At 42.4% G+C, this 21,847-nt stretch overlaps 1 protein-coding gene across 30 annotated transcripts in view; it reads right to left on the reverse strand.

Annotated features, from left to right (window-relative positions):
- Positions 1-11,367: 11,367 nt before the first annotated feature.
- Positions 11,368-21,847, reverse strand: part of LOC121928513 (protocadherin gamma-C5-like) — a 368,742-nt gene continuing 358,262 nt past the window's right edge. For all 30 annotated transcript variants that reach the window (XM_042463345.1, XM_042463325.1, XM_042463326.1 and 27 more), the window contains one exon: positions 11,368-13,125. In XM_042463345.1, coding sequence (XP_042319279.1) covers positions 12,872-13,125 — 254 coding nt within the window. In that variant the 3' untranslated portion in view covers positions 11,368-12,871. The remainder of the gene's footprint in view (positions 13,126-21,847) is intronic.

Consider the following 21,847-nt stretch of genomic DNA (forward strand, 5'->3'; position numbering starts at 1 on the left):
CAGGGATTCATAGATCTGATGCTGCTGCCATCTTGCAGACTGACTAGCCAGGGCTATTGACTTTCTTTTTGCTTTGCCCTCATCTCTACTCTCAAGACAAATGAATGGGAGACAGTAGATTAAAAGGTGAAAAATCTCTTTGCATAGTTTTCCATTTAGAAAGGGACCAGTGAGATATTTTCACGGTTTTGCCTTTAAGAAGAGGACACAGATCTTTGCAAGGTTTTGCATTTACAGAGGGGATATTTGCACAGTTTTGCCTTTAGGAAGAGGACACAAATATTTGCAAAGTTTTAGGAAGGAGACAGTGAGATCTTTGCACAATTTTGCATTTAGGAAATGAACGGAGATCTTCGCATGCTTTTGTGTTTAGGAAGATGACAAAGATCTTTGCACAATTTTGCATTTTGGAAGGGAATAGTGAGATCTTTGCCCGGTTTTGCCTTTAGGAAGGAGACCATGAGATCTTTCCATAATTTTGCATTTAGGAAGGGAACAGCAAGATCTTTGCACGTGACACAGATCTTTGCAAGGTTTTGCATTTAGGGAGAGGACACTGAAATATTTGCACACTTTTGCCTTTAGGAAGAGGAAACAGATCTTTGCAAGGTTTTGCATTTAGGAAGATGACACTGAGATCTTTGTACAGTTTGCCATTAGGAAGAGGACACTGAGATCTTCTCTCTCTCTCTCTGCTTGGTCATCAGGAGCAGGGGGATTTCTGATCATTGTGGTCCAAACAGCCACTGCAAACACTCTTTGATGAAGATCGTGCTCCCTTTCCTTTCCATTGCCTCCTCCTGGTCTCTTGAGACCTTTAAACCTTGCTGTGGCTAAACCTCCCTCCTCTAGGAAACCTGAAATGGCAGCACTGCTTTTCCTTCAGGCGGGAAGGGAGCAGGAGGGAAGGAGGAGGAGGCCTCTGTCTCTGTGTGGAGACAGAAAGAGAGAAGGGGGGGAAGAGTTGTTTTCCGCTTAAAGGTCATGGGGGTGGAAAAGGGGGGGCTTAGCCTCCGTGGTGGGGCTGACACCAATCTGAGGGGAAGTGGAGGATGATTCACAGTCAGCCGGGATGAAGCAGAGGGATAATTCCTTGCCTGGTTAAGCAGCAGGGGAGGATGAGGGAGGAAATAGAGGGCAGGAACTGGAGCAAAAGGCAGCCTGGAGGCAGACGTCCAGCTTTGGCCTGCTGTCACTGGGGGAGGGTTGTGGGCAAGGCAAGGCGGGAGTCTACAAGTCCCAGCATGGAGACAGAGGCCCTTATGGCCAGAGGAGGAGGAGGATGGAGATCTATTATCTCCGCCATCTATTCATGGCACTCTTCCTCCCCCTGAGAAGAGTGAACCACACTCCTCACCCCTTTCATTCCCCAGATATGGAGAGGAAAAGAAGGCCGGGGTACTCTAACCCTAACCCCTTCCCCATTTCTGAGATATTATTATTATTTGCCAACCCCCTTCCCCTTACTAAGGGTGAACAGGCTTCACCATCCTTTTCCAGGACCTCTCCTCCATTTCAGCCTTCTGTCTAGGGGGGATCCTAAGGGGTTACTCCTTGTCCTACTCCGGAGTAAGATATTCTTTCTTAATGTTACGCCTACTCCTGTAAAAACCTCTTATTCTTTACTCCTACTCCTCACCCCTGGGGGAAAGCCCCAGTTGCTTTGCAAGGCTGGCATGTGTGTGTGTGTGTCTCTCTCTTTGCCTCCCAGTCCCTTCTCCAGTGCAATATAATAAAATTGTTTTTTGGTGTTTGCATGTACAATATAGTAACAGGAATAAAAAATAACAAATACTTATTTTATTTATATATTTACGGTATTTATAGCCCCGCTCTTCAGCCCTAAAGCCTCTCAGAGGGGCTTACAGATTCAGACAGTTCCTTGCCCTCAGGCTTACAATCTTAAAAAGACATGACACAAAAGGAGAAGGCAATGGCAGTGGGGAAGGGGATCAAGTCCAGTGGTTCTTCTCTCCCTCTGAGGCCTGGACCATGGCAGATGGAGATAGATAGATAGATAGATAGATAGATAGATAGATAGATAGATAGATAGATAGAGATATAGTTACTCCTTTTTCCTACTCCTGTTACTCCCTTATTTCTACTCCCCAGCCCTGCTTTTCCTCCATTCTGAGCATCCCAAGAAGCAGGGATTTATGTTTCATATGAGCGCGTTCAGCTGTTTATTTTCCTTGAACGTTTTACATTTGGCGGTGCCTTGTCCTCCTTTTGTGGTGAGGACATCTGGTAACACACACACAGACACACATGTGCCAACTCTGAGGGCAGCCCAGAAGGCGAACATTTTGGGAGAAGAACAACTTTCCTCAGAGGTGCCAATCGCAAAGGAGGACAACAAGGCACCACAGAATGTGGGATGTTCAAGGAAAATGGAGGACAAGCTAAAAACAAGGATAGAGATAGAAATATAGGCTTCTCAGTCATGCTCAAAATGGAGGCATTTTGACATTCCTCCTGGGCAGGTTGGGATGGATGACTTGTCCTGGAAAAGGAGGACGCCTGGCCACTCTTTTTTGGCGGGAAATCAGTGTCATGAGAAGCTTCTGCTGATGAATTCCAGCAAAGGACGTTAGCAGAGAAAACCTACATTTCCATCATTTTCATTGTTCTCTTTTTGATTCCAGGACACTTAAGCTTTCCCTGAGGAGATTAAAAGCACACACACAAAGATTTATATATATATATATAAAAGTAGGGCCTCTTTTAATAGGATCTGCCCAAACCCCAAGGCAATGGCGAGCATTTATCTTCATCCTTCTCCCAATCCTTCAGTAGGGAAAAGACAGTGGATATAAAGGGGATATGTATATATGCACATACACCATGTCAGTGGGGCATGTTTAGAAAATGCAAGTCTTTTTAGGATTTTGAGGGATTACGTGGGTGTCTGCACACCTAGTTAGGCCGGCTGGTCTTCAAGTTAATCCAAAGCCTTCCATCGCAACATTTGTCATTCCCAACATAAGGCGATTCTCTCACTGCGGTTTTCTTGATTTTATTCAAAGGGTTGGTTTATTTTGCCCTTTGCTTCCTTCTGAGGCTGAGACAGAGTGACAGGGTTGAGCTACGTACAAGTTGTTCATGGCACTTTGCATTATGTGTTGATGTATTTGGTAGCATGGCTACGAAGTGGTTATTTATTTATTTAGAGTATTTATACCCTGCTCTCCAGCCACAAAGGCTCACAAGAGTGCCTTACAGATGGTTAATTAGATGGTTCTCTGCCCTCAGGCTTACAATCTAAAAAGACATGACACAAAAAGGAGAAGGGAATAGCAGCGGGACGACGATGCAAGCTACATTAGGAAGAACTTCCTGGTAAGATATGTTCGACAGTGGAGCACACTCCCTCGGATTGGAGTCTCCTTCCATGGAGGTCTTCAGACAGAGGCTGGATGGCCATCTGTTGGGTGTGCTTTGATTGAGAGTTCCTGCATGGCAGAAGGCAGTTGGGCTGGATGGCCCTTATGGTCTCTTCCAACTCTGTGATTCTATGAATATAGTACATTGTATTATTGTGAATTTTGTCTATTACAGAGTCCCCTTGTTATTCCGTTGGGAGATTGTTGTATTAGTGTTATGATTCTCCCTAGCTATTTTCCTCACTGTTTTCTGGGTGACCTTTTCCAAGGCACATCCTACATCTCAAATCATCCCTCGTCCAGGAGGAATTCCAACTAATTCCATTAGTGTGTGACTAATGAAACAATGTATTCATATTGAGTGTTTTGTGAGCTTTTATTTGGTCGCGTCCTCCATTTTGCGGTCCTCCTTCGCAGTGAGGGCGCCTGGTCACCCAGGGCTCAGAGAGTGTGACTTTGAGAGGGTCACTCAATGGCCTCAAACCACCCCAGTGACTTGTAAAGGACCCCAAGCCTGAGGGAGGCGTCGTCGGTGTTTCCCTGAGAAGCCTTCCGCCATCTTGGAAGGAAGGCCTCCTTGTTCCCATGGCAACGTGGAAAGAGCGATGATGAAGCCCCCTCCCTCTCTAGCTACACAAACAAAGCGCCTGAGGGGCAGCTCTAGTAACTGGGACGCCTTCCCCGCGGAAGGGAAGGCAAAGGGGCGAAAAGAGCAGCAGCTGGCCTCCCCCGCTTTCCTCCCCTCGGGGACAGTGACGCTTGGATTGGGCTGGAGCCAAGAGTCGGGGAGAAGATGGACAGAACACAGCGCCATCCTCTCTCCTTCCCTCCCTCCTCGCAAATGAAAACCAGGAGCCGCAGCGACGGTGCCAACAGCCACTTCTCGCCCAGCCTTCCCCATGGAGCGCGGGGATTGGACGAGATGCGCCTGGTCCCGCCCCCTTCATGCCCAATTGAGGTCAACCTCTCGTGTCTCCATGGCGACGCAGGATTCCTTTAGTCTCCCCCTCTCTCTGTGTCTCTCTCACACATAAACAGAACCCCCACCTTTTTTTCTCCTCAGGAAGGCTGTCAATCTCCAAGCGTGGCCCCGCCTCCTCCTCCTAGGTGACCGGACGCCTTCCTTTTCCCGGACGCGTCCTCCATTTCAGCCAGGAAGGATTCAAAAAACACCCTCCATTTTGAAGCAGCATTGATTTTTAGCATCTGAGGAAGTAGACTCAAGTCTAGGAAATCTCATGCTGCCAACTTCTTTCTTTCAGTCTCAAAGGGGCTGCAAGATCTCTCTCCACATACCATTTCCATATGAGAGTGTGTGTGTTTTTAAGCTCTTTAATCACTTCATCATGGCCCTCCATTTTTGTTCTTGAACGTCCTCCATTTTGAGGCGCCCTGCTTTGTCCCCCGTTTGTTTCATTTTACAATGTAAACATTTATACAGTTTTAAAATACATTTTATTTATTTTAATAGCTATGTATTTTAATAGCTATGTAGAAACCTGCCTAAGGGGTACGATCCAAGAAAACAAAATAACAACATTAAAAAAGTGTCTTAAATTTCTTTTTAATGCGCCTCTTTTCTGTGTCTTTAATCGTATTGCTCTTTTAATACTGAGTCCCAGTTATGGGGAAAGAGCGGGATACAAATATATACTCGTCCCTCCACATTCTCTGGGTTAGAGGCACAAGACGCCCCGAATGTGGAGAAACCGCAAATAACCAAAACACGACGTTTTTACCTGAGAGAATACCTCTCTAGGAATCCCTAGGTCCTCCAGTGAAAATTCTGTGGTCAATATCTACCGGATATTGACCATAGAGTTGCATTGGAGGATCTACAAATGCCTAGTGGAGTGTTCTCTAGGAATCCCTTCGGTGCGAACTTGGTTCAAGTCAAGCATAGAGTTGCGCTGGAGGAACTAGGTATTCCTAGAGAGAACATATTAATAAAATCAGTGAATAAACAGATCTGCAAAAAAAGCTGCAAATGTGGAGGGATGAGTGTAGTAGTAATAGTAGTAGTTGTAACAACTTGAGTGTCTTTAGAGGAAAAAAACGGGGTCTTATTTTATTTACAAGGACTTGAAGTACTTAGAGGAGTACCTTCCCTCTGACCCATTTCTTTGCAAAGCCACACACACAAACACTAGAGTCCCGAAAGAGAAGCAGTCTGCTTTCTTTCTGATCCGTTTATATTGTTACCAATCCCTCTGCAAATTGCATTCTTGGCAGAGGACACACACAAATATTTCCTGCCCTTTCTGGGCCTTCTCCTCAGCGAGGGTCTGCTAAAGGCATTGGGGGGAAAATGGCTTAAAGAAAAGGCCGCCGCAAGGAGAGGCTAAGCCTGCAGGCAGGAGTCCGCTATTCATTAATTTTAATTACTAAATAGGGCCTAACGCACATTAGACGTCCTGTAAATTACAATGACACGAAGGTATAATACTCCCCTCCCGCCATGATTTTGAGATTAGTTTGGCAAAGGCCAAATTAGAAGTGACAGCAGCATTTAAGGGTGTTTCGAAAGGAGAGATTGCCCAAGCGTGTAGGAAAGAGACGCTGGGCACCAAAAGGACCAGAAAGGGAGACCAGAAAGGCACCCCAAAGACCATAAAACCAAGAGTGTTGTTGTTGTTGTGTGCCTTCAAGTCATTTCCGACTTATGGCGACCCTAAGGTGACTTGGCATGATTCTTTAGAGTGGGTTTGCCACTGTCATCCTCTGAGGCTGAGAGAGTGTAACTTGGCCAAGGTCACCCAATGGCATTCCATGGCTGGGTGGGATTCGAACCCTGCTCTCCAGAGTCACAGGCCAACACTCAAGCCACTACAGGATAGCAATATTTAAATAAACAAATGAGTGACTGAGGAAAGGGGTTGCTGAGCTCTCCTTATACACGACTGACCCTTTTTACCATCTGTCAGGGGTGCTTTGATTGTGAGTTCCTGCATGTCAGGGGGTTGGACTGGATGAACCTTGGGGTCTCTTCCAGCTCTCTGATCCCCCCCCCCCCCCCCCTTCTTCCTGTGTGATGCTTTTTTGGAAGAAAAAAAATGACAGAACTTCTCCCTTTATGTAGATTGGCCCAAAAGTCCTCCATTCATTGGAAATCAGAGATAAGGATTCAGGTGTAGGTGGACCTGGGAAATCTGCCTAGCCTTGGGACCAAAGGAATTCCCCCAAAGGCATTTACAGGCCTGGGCAAGGAGCCATTGGGGACCCTCTTTTCCCCAGGATGGCAACAAGGCCTTGAGATCCTCTGCTTTTCCTCTGTAGATATGTTAAGTCGTTGTATGCTGCCTTTCTGCCAAGGCACCCAAGGCTGCATCCTCACTGCAGAAATAATCTGGTTTGATGCTACTTTAACTGCCATGGCTCCATGCTATGGGATCCTGGGAATTGTAATTTATTGGGGCACCAGAGCAAAGCTCTGAGAGGACCCCCTGAGAGCAGAGCAAAACTCTGGTGCCACAACAAATTGCAGTTGCCTGAATACCTTAGTATGGAGCCATGGCAGTTAAAGTGGTGCCAAACTGGATTATTCCTGCAGTGCAGATGCAGTCTACCAAAGCTTTGTGTTACCAGCATTTTTTCCCTCTTCATTTGTCTCCAAGGGTGCTACGAGATTCCCTTTTGTATCCAAGCAGTTAAGACTTCATTCCTGACCTCCCATGACTGAACCCTCCTCCTGATCCCCCAGGGTGCTCTGGTGCCCTAACAAACTACCATTCCCGGAATCCCCTAGCATGGAGCTGTAGCAGTTAAAGTGGTACCAAACCGGATTAGTTCTGCAGTGAGGATGCAGCCTTAAGTCTACAAAAGCTTTAAGATACCTACTTATTCCTCTTTGTTTGTCTCAAAGGTGATACAAGATTCCCTTCTGTATCTGAGCAGTTAAGACTTCTCCTTCCAACCTCCAGAATAAGCATAGTCTTGTGCAGGACATTGTAAATCAGCCCAAGCTCCTCAATGGGATGCAGGCAAGAGAGACTTCTCTGCGGTTCTTCCATTGCAAAATCAAGTGGCAGCAGTGTGCCTTTTGCTCCAAAGCACCACAGTATATACTGTAATTGTGTTTGTTTATAAAGAGAGAAATGTGTCTCTCTTCTCCCTCCCTTAACAGCGAAGGCTTGCCAGTTCTAGCTGCATAGCGGGATGAAAGAGCCTGCAGGATCCGGATGCATCTAGCAGGGATGAGAGAAACTGGAGGAATGCATCAAATATTAGGATAGGAAAGTTCTGGGTTTACATGGAAGGAGTGGGAGCTGCCAGGAGAGAGATACAAAGCCATAGCTGTGTTACCTCTGCAAAATCAGTATGCAAAGGAGGAACCATTTGACATCTTTGAGACTAACTGAAAGAAAGAAGTTGCTAGCATGAGATTTCATAGACTTGAACCTCCTTCCTCAGATGTATCAAATCTAAGAAAGCTCATGCTACCAACTCCTCTCTTTCACTTAGGTCCAAAACACACTGCAGAGATAATCCAGTTTGACAGTGCTTTAACTGCCCTGGCTCTGTGTTGGGGAATCCTGAGAATTGTAGTTCATTGAGGCACCAGAGCTCTCTGGCAGAGGAGGCTCAGTGTCTCACAAAACTACAGTTCCTATGATTCACTAGCACTGAACCAGGCCAGTTAAAGTAGTCTCAGACTGGATTATTTCTGCAGTGTGTTTTGGACCATAGTCTCAAAGGTGCTACAAGATCCCTTTGCAGAGAATTCAAATACTTTTGAATCTTCGCTGGGGCTGAGCACCATCATGTTCAAGCACAACAAAAGGTAGTAACAAAGAATATCCAGTTCGGGTTATATTTCATCTGAACATGATTTGATTTTAAAACATTTTAATGAAAAAGGTAGACTTTTATGAAGGTTATTTAGCAATATGCTTTCGCCTGCTGTTAAGGTCTGAAAGCTAGTTTTACAACTGAGAGCCTAAGGCCATAGCAGCCTGTTATTCCAGTATTCGCTTCCTTACCTGTCTTTTGTTCTGGAGAAATGTGCCCTTTCCATCTTTGGTTGCATAAGATGGAAGGAGGAGAATATCAAACCCTTTCTTTGTATTAGATGTCAGGAGGTGAAGACCGGGAAAAACCAAGCGTGAGATCCCTTTTCCATGTCCCTCAACAGGAAAGGGTGAAGTCCTTCATGCTTCATATTTATAACTGACTGAGGTGTTTGCATTTTCCAGTATTCTTCAGGACAGAAAGACACTACAGTGGCCCCCTGGGATCTGCTAGGATTTGTCTCCAGGATCGCCCATGGGTACCAAAATCTGTGCATACACAAGTCCTGTTATATACAATGGCATAGTAAAATATTGTCCCCTATATAAAATGGCAAAATCAATGTTTGCTTTTGGGAAATTAAAAAAAAAAAATCAAGTTGTGGATGGTTGACTCCATGGATCTAGAGGGCCAACTATATATCAAAGTCATAACAAGAAATACGGAAGAGTCCATCTTGGCATTAGATGGTAACCCTCCCCTCCAAACCAAACACAAGTTTGGGCTTGTTTCTTTTTTTAAGCCCAGTAATTGAGTCTGGAGTAATTCCATGGCAGGGTAGGGCATGCAATTTCCCAACATTTCTTAGGGGAAGTGTTTTAGACAGTATCAGTCATGCCAGTTGTTTCATATGGGTGTATGATGTTGAGGGACAAGCCAGTTTGGGAGAAGTAGGACTACAGCAAAATGAAGAACCGTAAGAATTTGTTAAGACATTTAGCTCAGGAAGGATAAACTTTGGTACATGTGCAGAGTGATTTTCCTTACTCCTGAGAAATCACTCTCAGCCTGGGACTGGGGAAAATGGCCTCAATCGATTATCAGACGGGGGATGAAACGTCCTTGTCCCATCATTTTCCCATCCTCATAGCGTGATTGCGAGAAGATTTTCATATGACGTTGTGCTTACTCAGACATGATCACATCCAGAAAGCATGATTGACCGCGATCACATGAAATACTTGGAAACGACATCGTGCAGATCCCATCATTGTCCCATCACTGAAGCAACGTTTTGCATTAACAGGAGTTCATGTTAATGCAATGCTGCTTCAGTGACGGAACAATAGCACTGGGATCTGAAAGCCTTTCGTGAGACTGCAGTCAAATACGGGATAAGATCTCCTCAGACTCAGGGCACTTCTGTTTAGAAAATAATTGAGAAGGAAAGGGGAGTACCAGTGACTCCCATGAGTCTAGGTTTGGTTTCCTGTCCTTTATAGCTACCAACTGAAACAAAATCTATTCATTATTCAATGCAGTGACTCAAGATTAGCTTTGTTTGAGGGTGACTGAAAACTGTAGTACTGTATATATCTCTCCCCCCCCCCTCTCTGTGATCCAATCAGAGTGGGTTATATTCCTACCTAGGGGTAAAATGTAGGCACAAGCTCTCCTCTTTTGCGTATCATCTGTGGGCATCATCATCATGTATGAGTGATCAGTTCCCTCTTCCTGCTTCCTAAGGGACAGAGATGCCAGTTCCAAGAAATTGACTCATTTTGTACACCACTGTCTCTCATATTCTAAACTATGGCCAAATAGGATTTCAGGCACATGAAGCACTACAATAACCTGCAAATCATGTTATTGTATCCAGATGAGTGACTAAGATGATATGTACAATGTGTTGTCAATCATATATCACCTTTAAAGTTAAGAGTGTACATATAGTTTATCACCTTTAATTCTCTGGGGAGAGGAAGGAGTATATTTCCAGCCTTGAATACATAAATATCCCTCCCAACAACCCACACTTTTGCCTATTTCCTCCAGTAACAATTTTTGCAATATATCAGAAGAAAAGATTTTATTATTTTTCCCAAAGAAAAAAAGAGCAATATAAATATTAGAGTATAAAACTTGCGTGTAACACATCAACGTCAGTCTATATGGATATAAGAAGGATATAAGCATATATATAATATATAAGTATAGTTCAATATTAGACACATTGAAAGGACAAGTAAGTGTTTCCATTCACATACATTTAAAAGCACAAAGAGCACACATAAAGAAGATACAAAGGAATTAAAAAAATACTGATGTCCACAACTCAATTACTAAGATTCTTTAAAAAGAGAAAGAAAACTACACTTCACTAGGTTTGCAGCACCACTACACTACTTTCAGCTTGCTGAATAAAAGGAAAAGGGGAATGACTAAAATGCATCTACAGTACTTTAAGAAGGGTCACATAATAACTACGGTACTTCAGTACATAATAAGCCTTAGGCACAATCCAGTGAGAAGTTCACCTGTGGAAGTCCCACTGAAATAAATGGGGTGTATAACAGGATGATCATGCTCTTGCACTGCTCTGTCCAGTTTCAACAGGGCTGGTGCAGGAGAACTTCCCAGCAGATCATATGCTGTTTCAAATAGCTATGTAAACTGTTTCTAGTGCTGTCACCAAACACAAGGGGTGGGTGAGTGGGTGACTGGGATCAGTACAAAAATCACTCGTATGCAGACAGATATTTTTTTTCCTGCAGACAGGTCTTGCTTTCTAGACATGGCATAGGAAGCAAAATGCTCTAGCAAATAATTATGACACCGCCAGTGACTGCAACTTTTGGAAAGCCGTCTGACATCTAACCTGAGCTGGTCAAAGAAGCCTGACCATATCAGGCAAGCTGCTTATTAGAGGTCTAAGAAAACGTTAAAAAAAGGTTCTTGGGCTGTTGGTTAGCCCTCCCTGTTGGAAATAAATCGCCTTTGTGGTTCAGCTACTGCGATACCAGAAGCCAGCTGAAACTGAAGGTAAACCACAGAAAGGCAACCAGGAGTGCCAAGAGCACACTGCAACTCCCTTCTTGGATCTGCTGTGCTTAAATGATGGAGGGGGAAAGGAATGTAAGTGCAGAATGGCACAAGGTAAGAAAGCTTTACATCTTGGCAATACTAGGCTATGAAATAATGTAGTTAAAATCTAAAACAAGTGATTTCAAAACACAGCAAAGGATTTTTTTAAAAAAAAACAAACAAACAAACCAGTGGATTCATATCCAGGTAGGGGTTGTGGTGGGGTCCCAAGGACCTTCAGTACACCAATGCTTAAGTCACTTCTACTGTGTTCAGAACATCAACTCAGGGACAGAGTCATTGGCTTGGCAGTCAAAGGTCAATATCCGGTTTTAATTCCTTATCTGGGTCTGGTCCCTTAAATTTCCTTAACTCAATGGTTCTTGAGTTAATATCAATTTGTGAAGGCCAGCAAACCAAGGATATTTCTTGGCTATGCTGCACAGACATAAAGAACATGCAACTTTCCTACCGCTCTTCCCCAATGCATCTTGTTACTGAACTCTACTTACAGACAGACAATGCTCATGTTCCACCAGAAAGTGGGCACTTGACAGCATATTTACATCATGCTGTTTATGGCATGCAATGACTTCTCTACTCTAGCTTCAGTGGAGATGACAGTTCTACTGTAGGCATGAAGTGAGTGTTTTACATGCAGCTTGATGTGCGGAAAAATGTGAAGCGTTCCATTTTCAAAATTTCTCTACCTACAAGGCCACCAGAGCCCATTCACCTAACAAAGAGATCTGCCTGTAGAACTAAGAGAGAGATTTCAGTGCTTAGACGAGCAGCAGCTCACTATGCTCACAAGCAAGTGACTTCAACTTTCTTTAACTTATTTCAGAAAACATTTATTGTACACATAAATATTTACGGATCAAAGTGTAGATGAGATGTCTCTTCAGAGGCCACTGCAAATCAGTATGAGTAATGTTGCCCACCTTGCTAATATCTGCCCTTGAAAGGGTTTCTATTGCAATATGTTTGTGCGCCCTGCCTCTTAGGCATCATAATTTTAGTTTTATTTTTCTGGCTGTCATTGGTTAAATCTAAAAATTAAAATGTTTGCAATGCAGCTGAATCTCATTCCCTTGTAATAATGCAGGATAAACACTTGTTTCTTTTGAAACAAAGCAGGAACAAAAGCACTCCCTATCAATTTCATAACAAGGATTCCAGTTGAGTTTGATTTCTTTCTCCCCTAGAACTTTCATCAAAATTTGGGAAAGTGAGAATGTTCTTAAAATGAAAAATAAGAATAAAAATACCTCCCACCACATTTAGAAGAATTCTTTACAATGGACCAGAGCCCACCCTAAGCCTTGTTGGTTGTGCAGATCACTCTGGAGCAAAACAACTGCAAATAAAATGTGTCAAAGATCTGACACCCTTGCATATTAGATCCTCCTCAAGAGAGTATAAACTATATTCAACATTATTCCACAGGGCTTTTTCTTTTGTTTTCAGATACTTTTACATCATGAGGAGTAACAGTAGGAGAATTACTCATAGCTCTGATGACAACAGTGTACATTCGTTCCACATTTTAGTTTGTTTTGTTTTGTCAAACCACACATTCACATTCATCCTTGATCCTAGGCTATGAATTGGGGGAGTGCTAGAAGAGTCTGCCCTTTTAGATCTTAGATGGCAGTGGTGTTTTCCTGTGGATTCTACTTCTTCTCTTTCTTCCCTGACTTCTTCTTGTTTCCACCTCCAGAGGCTGCAGGCTTCCCATCACGTTTGCCTGAGGAATTTGAGAGGGTGGCTGTGCTGCCAGGGATGTACACATTCTGTCTGTAGTCAGGGACGTGCTGCAGGGTGAACTGCGGGCCATACCTGGTACTCAGGCCCATGGTACCTGCCACTGCTCCTCCTCCTAGGGTTGAATTCCCATCAGGATTGGCGGCGGCGGCAGCGGCAGCTTCTGCACCGGCATAAGGGGTGGGGGAGAGGGAAGGGATATAAATAAGTTAGATGAGCAAAGCCTTAACACAGTTTTAAAATGCTAGTTTTATTTTGGCACTAAAGTGATAAATGATAAAAGAGACAAATAAATAAGTTATATGAGCAAAGCCTTATTTGCTAAATGCTAGTGATCTTTCAGGTCCAAAGTTATAAATAATTAAAGAGATAAATAAAGTAGCTAAGTAAAGTCTTTAACACAGTATTTGCTAAATCCTACTTATATTAATTTATAAATGTACCAAACCTGAATTTTTGATCCCTGATTCAAATATGACATGGATTTGGTTGGTCCCCCCACAGAAACCAACCAACTAAACCAAAACACCAGGCACTTTCAGGAATAAACGGCACAAGGGGTTCACCATTTTGCCTTCCTTTCTTACCCCAATCATATCCAGCATGCCCTCCAGTATTTCAAAGATGAAACCTGGCATATGTGTGGCCAAACAACACCAGAATATAGTCAACATGCAGATGTTATTCATGAGGAAGGACAGACAAACTAGGAGAAGCTGCAGCAGTTTGCTTGTGCCTGAGCTTACAAGTTTCTGCTCTCTCCTCTTCCCCTGCTGAGTTAACAGAAGGGCCCGAAGTGGCATGCCACCACTGACGATACTAGCGTTCTGGAGCATGCAGCAACCGCACACTCCGGAACCCTAGTCTGTATCCGGAACCCTAGTCTGTATGGGCAGTGGCATCATGGCAGCATCCCATCCACATGGGCGCTGCCATGATGATATATGGGACACACAGTGTACAGACGTCACTGTGTGTCGCTTACGTCACTGGTGCACCAATGACGCACTCATGATGTCAATCAGGCGCCATAAAAAGAACCTGCTTTTTGCAGGTTCTTTTTACTCCGGAGGGACGCCACGCGGTTTGGCTGCTGTGGCATCCCTCCAGAGTTAAAACGGTTGCCTCCAGCTTGCTGTCTTGGGGCAGTTTGTTTTGCCCCTGAGTTAAATTAAATACTTTTATATTTTGAACTCATTTTGCAGCAACTGATGTAAGCTGAGGATAATGGGGGAAAGTGGGAAGAGTACAGAGAAACCGGGACATTTTAAAAGCAGCTGAAAAGGGGAACAACTGGATTAATCGTGAATGTTTTTGCCAAATCAGGGCAAAGGGAGGTAGTTGATTTATTGGGCAGCAGAAAGAGGTAACAAAAGGCACCGGGAGTTCTGAAAACATATTCTTTCCTAGCTGATCATACAGTACAAGCTACTTCTGTGTATGCAGCAGCTTATGCATCCAACTTCAGAATATATAAATGTACTCAGTTTGACTGCTTTGGAACTCCCCTAATGTTACTTGTAGTTACATTTTATTGCAAACTCTCGCATATATTACATCCAGATGTGCCTACTGCTAAGCCAATCAGAATTCTCTGAAACTAGATTTCCACAGATTCATTTACCAGGGAAGAGGGCCCCTAGGTTCCCAGCAATTTTAGAAAGTTTGGAAAAAAGAGCACTTCACATGAGTTCTCTGACATGTGCCTTCTCTCATTTGTGTTGCAGTCTGAAGAACATAAAACAATCCATATATTCACAGAAAAGACTGCATCTTTATAGAGCCTTTTGCAGATGCCAAGACAGATTTCATATAATGTAATGATTTCATTTCATACATGCAACTGCACTGCCCTGACCTCACCAGAGTCAAGAATTAGGTCAGTAAGTGTAAGTGCAAGGTTATTTGTGCTAGCAGAATGACACCATTGGATGCTGGCTATTTACAAAATATCTTTAACCAGTTGAAATGCAGCCTTCAGCTTTTAATCAGAAACGCAAACAATCTTGCAAAGAAGTGTCCCCATTCAAACTGGCATGGGAAATAGGAACTTAGGTCCAAAACAACACTGCAGAAATAATCCAATCTGAGACTGCTTTAACTGTCCTAGCTCAGTGCTAGGGAGTCCTGGGATCTGTCAGAACTCTCTAACAGAGAAGGTTAAATGTCTCACAAAGCTACAGTTCCCAGAATGCCCTAGCAGTGAGACAGGACAGTTAAAGCGGTCTTAAACTGGATTATTTCTGCAGTGTGTTTTGGACCCTTGTCAACAAAGAGAAAAAAAGGTGTTAATCCATAGCTGATAATTTCCCTCTCATTCACAATCAATACTAAATCTAAGACAAATCGTTCACAAAATATCTTTAACTAGCTGAAATGCAACCTTTAGCTTTTAATCAGAAATGCAAACAATCTTGCAAAGAAGAGTCCCCGAATAATCACTATATTCACCTGTTAGAGCAAGAAAAGTCCACCAATGAATCAATCTGACTTCTTCCACTACAGCACTGTGTGTATTAGTAGAGGACTTATGAAAGATATGAAGAGAGCATTAGTCTGCTCCCACAATCAAAGTGTTGAAGATGTTTCCATCTCCAAATGGTAAATGAGGTGGTCCACTTTTTCTCATTTTGGACCTTTACTCCAGGTCTTTACTCCCCTGCACAATTTATGGCAGATAAAACACAAACCTTTTAAACATCTACTCTGGTAAAAACAAACAAACAAAAACAGCCCCAAACCAAACAGGTAGGAGAAACTTTAAAGGCAAAGTTCAGATCCTCAGCAGTTGTTCTGCAGACAGCATGAGCTTTCTGCTCTACAGTGGAATAAGACTTTGGAGTTTATGATGCTTATTTTAATGGAACATGAAGTGAGCCACATTGCTAACTCAGGATCTTGGGCTAGACACGGAATAAAACGTGTCCAGTCAAAGATGAAGTCAGATCTAGACAGCCTTGATAATAAAGGCTTTCCTCCTTAGTCAGGGTTGTCATTATGTCCCTGGTACTAAGCAAACTGAGGAGGAACTCATCAGTCAGTAATCTCTGAGACAGCACATTCAATGGAGACAATTCTGTACAATGCAGCTCTCAGCATTTAAAAGCAGGAGAGAGTCTACTCTTTTCCATTTCCAGCTGACATAATTTAATGTAACAGTTCTAGCTGTGTGACACATCCTAGATTCAGCTTTCACACACATCAGAGCTAAGCTGACTCTTCCATTTTAGGAGCAGCCTTTAAGAACTGGACTGAGTAACTGGAAGATAGCTGAGTGCTTTAGCTTAATATAACAAAACAGAACTCCTTGGGCTAGACTTTTACTTTTGCTGTTTTCATTTAATGTTGGGGGGCTTGTGCTGAGCTGTGTACATTAGCAATTTTAAAACTACAGCACTCTTCTCCAAATACATAAAACCAAGTATATATCTCAAATCTGAGATGGAAGCATTTCCCCCCATTCCTTTACCAAATATGTTTTAACTTCCTTTATCTACAAATCTTGCCTGGCATCTCAGCTTTCTGCATAAGGCGAGATGCCGCAAGCAGCTAAGAGCTTGTGGCAACAGAGCATCAACATTTGTGCTATGCCACAGAAGAGCATAATTAAGATTGCAAGGCAACCGTGCACAAATTAAAACTATGACGAGCATTTAAAACAGAAACAAATTTTCAGAATCAATTTTGGTGGCTAAAAATGTTTCAAGGCTTAATTACCAGCATCTGAACAATGAACTCACAGAGAGACTTGTACCTGTGCCAACCTTCTCTGGGTCACTGGGAATGCCTCCAAAAGGCAAAAAAAGGAAGATGGAAGACAGAAGCGTTTTTGTTTGTCAAGTTAAAAACATCGCTTTGGATTCTTTCAGCTACAAACAGTGCGGCATAGTAAATTTTAGTAATTACTAATGACTGTTGAGCCAAAAGAACAGAGAATCCCACACCTGCTGTGGCTCACTGAGCTGGGAGACATGGACTGCCTTATGCTTTGTCCTTTTGATAAGGGAATTTACACTGCTTATATGTTTGGTAAACAAAGTGCTAAGTCTTACAAGTTTGGTCTACATGGCCATATGACAGAGCATCTTAGAAGAACATACCACTCTGTAAGGAGCCATTCATACATTTGGTTTGGAGAATGGCAGCTGCCTGAAACTGCAACCCAGTTAAAAGTTGCTCCAAGCAGTAAGTGTGAAGCAGTCTCTCCTTCTCATAATTCCACTCATGTTCACCATGCCACTGAAAACCTCTCAGTGACTGGGGAAAACAGCATTGCTCTCTTACAGTTCCCATTCATTTCTATGGGGGCTGTTCACCAGTACTTTCCTTTGGATTGTCCCAAAGAGCAGTAGCCAGTGAAGCAGGGAAATAAACAGATGATGAAGGCGATCAGGAAAATGTAACTTTAAATCTGAATTTATAGTTAAGAAACATCTAGAGTATTAATGAAAGCTAAGAACTTTATTCATGGATTTCAGCAGGTTTAAGCATGTGTTTTTAACTCACTTGTTCAAATAAAAAAGGACTTAAATTTTCTCAATGATGGATGATTTGTGCCCATACACGATTATGGTTTTTTCTAATTGAGTACAAAAATGACTGTAGAGTGAACTTCTCAATGTTTAACTGTTCGTTTTAGAGCAATACTTCCTTCATAATAGGATGCATCTGCATTTTATAAAAAGCAACATCAGTTGCTTCTGCTAATTATAGAAGGGCTATCTGTGGCCTGAAGCATCTTTTTCTTGTTGAATGAATTTAGCTGTGGGAGTCCTTCCATGGACTTCTTTGTGTCGAGCTCATTTCTGGACCTTGCCTTTTACTAGATCTTCCCAAAACACAAAGAATCATTCTGTCCCGGCTGTAACAGCTAAGCCTGGATTTTATCATCATACCATTTAAACAGAGAATTAACTGGGACAGGACAATCTGTCTTCTCCACTGCCTCATCTCTGCTTAGTGACCTACCAACCCACTTCTGGGCTACAGTGCGAATGAGGGGGTGCAGCCAGCTGGGGATGTCTGTACACTGGCCATGTATTACTGCACGTTTGGTGGAGAGAGGGGCTTTGATTCTTTTCCAGAGCAGGTTGTGCCCATGAAAAATAACACTAAATGCCATGAGACACTTGAGTAGTCTTGCACAGTCTTTAATCCATCAGCATAACAGCAGTTATCCCCATCCTTTATTATCCAGAGAGATATTTACATCTATATAGCAGCATTATTTTTTAACTGTTAAGAAGTAACTAACCACAAGACCCACTTAGTTTGTTTGCAGATGATGATGATGATGATGATGATGATGATGATGATAATAATAATAATAATAATAATAATAATAATAATAATAATAATAATAATTTTGGCAGCTATTACTTAAGGTGCCACTCTAAAGTCACTGCATGAGACGATGTCTTCCTCACCTCTCTCTGCCTCGTGGTAGGGACACTTCTCAACCATGTTATGCAGTATGTTTTTGCATCTAGATTCCTTAACACTAATAATCAAACTGCATATTGCATATAGGTGTGTATTTTATCCACATTTTTAAAAAGGGAAAAGCACCCGTGGGAAGCTGAAAGAATGAGAAGACCGATTGTGACGGTGTCAGTCGTGTGTGTCCAATTTGCCTTTTTCCAAGCAGTTTTTCTCCTCCAGGAAGAATGAGATGTTGGGAAACACAGAAGGAAGGACCTATTTCTTTTTCCATGGTGACAGCAGTAGTGAAATAAAACAGTTTGTAGTTTATTTAAAAGTAGACATGTATAGGATTGGGTTGCTCAAGTGTTTAATTTCAGCTGAAATTTGGTTTGCTACTATTTTAAAAATTTTTGGATTTGAGTGAAAGTAAATTATATAGATTGCCTTTTTGTCAGTGAGTGAAAACTTCTATTTCAGCAGGGTTTTAGGCTTCAACTATAAAGTCATTTATTAGTGTGCTGGTCTATTCACTTTTGTCTTTTGAATCAATTTAAAAGGTTTTTAATTCTATGGAAAGGTGTAATTAACAACATCTCTATTTCTTACCTATGTCTCTGTATGTGTTTATACCTGTGTTTGTTTTAATTTTTGTAAGCTGCCAGTTATAGTTCTGGGGGAAAAGTGGAATATAAATGAAATACTAGTAATAAGAAGCCTGACAGGGAGGGCTAAGCAGTTCTCTCTCCTTCGCAAACCTTTTGCATTACTTTCTTTTTGACAGTTCAAATGAATGTTTATCTCTTCTCTCTTATGGCTAATAGGAAAATAGGAAAGCAAATCATGGAACAGGCAAATATAAATAAATTCTGCTTTTCTCCTAAATACAACACATCCTTAAGTCTTGAATATTTATGGGTTTATCTAAGCCACTCTGGAGCCAATGCATGTTGTGTAAAAGCTTTGACCACTGCAAATGCGTAGCCCTTTATTTAACAATGTTCAGGGAGACCTGTTGGGGCCTGCAGACAGGTGGTGTCTAAAAATCTACACAAGGACATTCCACTAGTCCTGTTTTATCATGGAATGCGTGCCTCCTATGGTCACGGACGCCACATTTCCTCCCCACCCCCAGCACATGCAATCTTGCCTCATCAGCTTAGATCCTCTTTAAATCCCCTTTTCTTTACCAGAAAAGAGATCTTTGAAATATTTATTCAGGGTTGTAGCTTTAAGCCCCTTAGGATTTCTAATTTTCCATGGGTGCTTTAGTTCTGCTCTGTGCAGTACTTCCCTATCTGTGTCTGCCACAGGAGACAGTGCTGGAGGATTTCTCTTTGATGTTTCAAAAGGACTGGGTTTTAAAATTCACTGAAGAGGTTCCTAGGCTTTTCAAAGCCAGTGCATAATAAGATCATCATCACTGCCACTTCTCAGAAAGCTCTTTGACCATAAGGATACGTCACAACATTGCTAATGGCTGGAGATAAAGACTTAGTAAAAAGAACATCACCGACTGGCCATTAGAATATATTAACTATTCTTTCTGCAGAGCCAAAGAAATTGCACACCAAACCACATGAACCAACTGGGATATATCTGATTCCTGTATAATTGCATCTGCCTCATGGCAGGGACGTAGCCGGGGGCGGGGGGGTTCTGGGGGTTTGGACCCCCCCTTCCATTAGAAAAATGAATGGTGTGTGTTGCTGCGCCGCCGCACTCAAGCCCCATTATATTGGTGGCACTTAGTCTGGACCCCCCCCCCTTCCTAAAATCCTAGCTACGTCCCATGGACTCAGTGGCCACCAAGAAGTCCCACAAAACGCTTGTTATCACCTTTTCCTCACTTCCATGCCCACAGATATTTATAGCTATAGCACGATTAAGCTATAGTGTACATGCTTTCTGAATGACTATGATGATGTACGATGATATTTCAAAAAGAGAGATAGCAGTCTGATTCCTGCCCTCGTCACTATAGAAGTCTGCAGTCTTTCCAATGGCCATGGACATACATGGGGAGACATTAGGGTGTTGAAAAATCTATACAATATAAACTGTGATATTTAATATAAACTATGATGAACTATAACTATAGGGTTAACTGAGAATACTTGCAAATATCCTAGTTGCTTACAGACACTCATGTATGCACACACACAAACACACATAAACAGTTTACATAGTCTGGCAGTGAATGTCCTTTTAAGCAATACCCAGTGATTTAGTAGATTATGGAATCCTGCACAATGGTTATAAGGGAACTGACAAGATCCTTAAAATGGTCAAGCTTCCTTAGATGGCCATACATCTAAGGAAAATTTCAAATTTTCCTTTTGTGTCTCCATCCAAACAAAGAAACAGCTCTTCCACAGTAGCGGTAGCATCAAATGAAGAAGAGGAAGCAGCAGCAGCTGCATTGGTACAGATAGTTCTGAAAGTGTGTCACGTACACTGGATGGTTTCTAATTGGTAACTCTCCACAGATTGAAAGGCACTTTTCAAAAGTACAGAGTGGGGTAATTTTTGGTGATTTTCCCTCATTCTTTGCCATTTCACACATGGTTCCAAAGCGTCCCCTTCATTCTGTGGGGAGCTGGAGAGAGAAGGTGGAATTGACAAAATGATTCCCCATTGGAGCCGGTGACTGCCTTCTGTCAGTTGGAGGATACCAACTGGAAGCCGCTCATGTAAAGCAGATGTAATTCCAAAGACACAGTAGGGTAATACCTTTATCAGGGCTATCTAAAATGTCACAGAAATAGCAAACAAGCTCTTGAGGTCTCCAGATGGAGCGCTGGAGGTGTTAGGCAGATTTAATTAGATTAGTCTGTGCTAAGTGCAAAGCAGTTTTCAAGTCACACTAGAAGGTGATGGCATTAAAAAGAAAAGAAAAGAAGTCTGCCCCTTGCAATATTTCAAAAGCTCATAATCATGTAACAGTTACACGGACCATATTTTTACATTTGGAACAATAACTGTTTCTTCATGTTTGAACGCCCCCTACAAAAACTTCTCTGCAGGTGGAAAACTAGCTCTAAGGTCTTCTTTTTTGGCCAGCAAAATGAGGTGCTAGAAACTGTATCTTTGCATCAGAATTACAACCATTTTGTAGAATTATCTGAAAAGAACCCCTTTGAAACAAAGGCCTGCTTCTAAAACTGGTTGCATATGGTCAGTTACATTTTAATGGGCAGCGTCAATGATCACTGTTATTTTCTTTGAAAGCAAACACAATACTCATAAGCTTGACCAGACATTATTTTCACACCAAAGGACCACTGTATGAATGTATCACCCCTTTCCCATCCCTCCCACAAACTCAGTCACCATGACACGTTGCTGATAGTCTGTGGCTGTACCAGTGAACCAACCTGACACCATTCTTTAAAACAAAATGTAAAAGTGGATATATATATTCCATAATGGATAAGGTCATAGTTATTGTAGAATAACTTAAA

This window comes from Sceloporus undulatus, chromosome 4, assembly GCF_019175285.1.
Source record: "Sceloporus undulatus isolate JIND9_A2432 ecotype Alabama chromosome 4, SceUnd_v1.1, whole genome shotgun sequence".
Lineage (NCBI taxonomy): Eukaryota > Metazoa > Chordata > Lepidosauria > Squamata > Phrynosomatidae > Sceloporus > Sceloporus undulatus.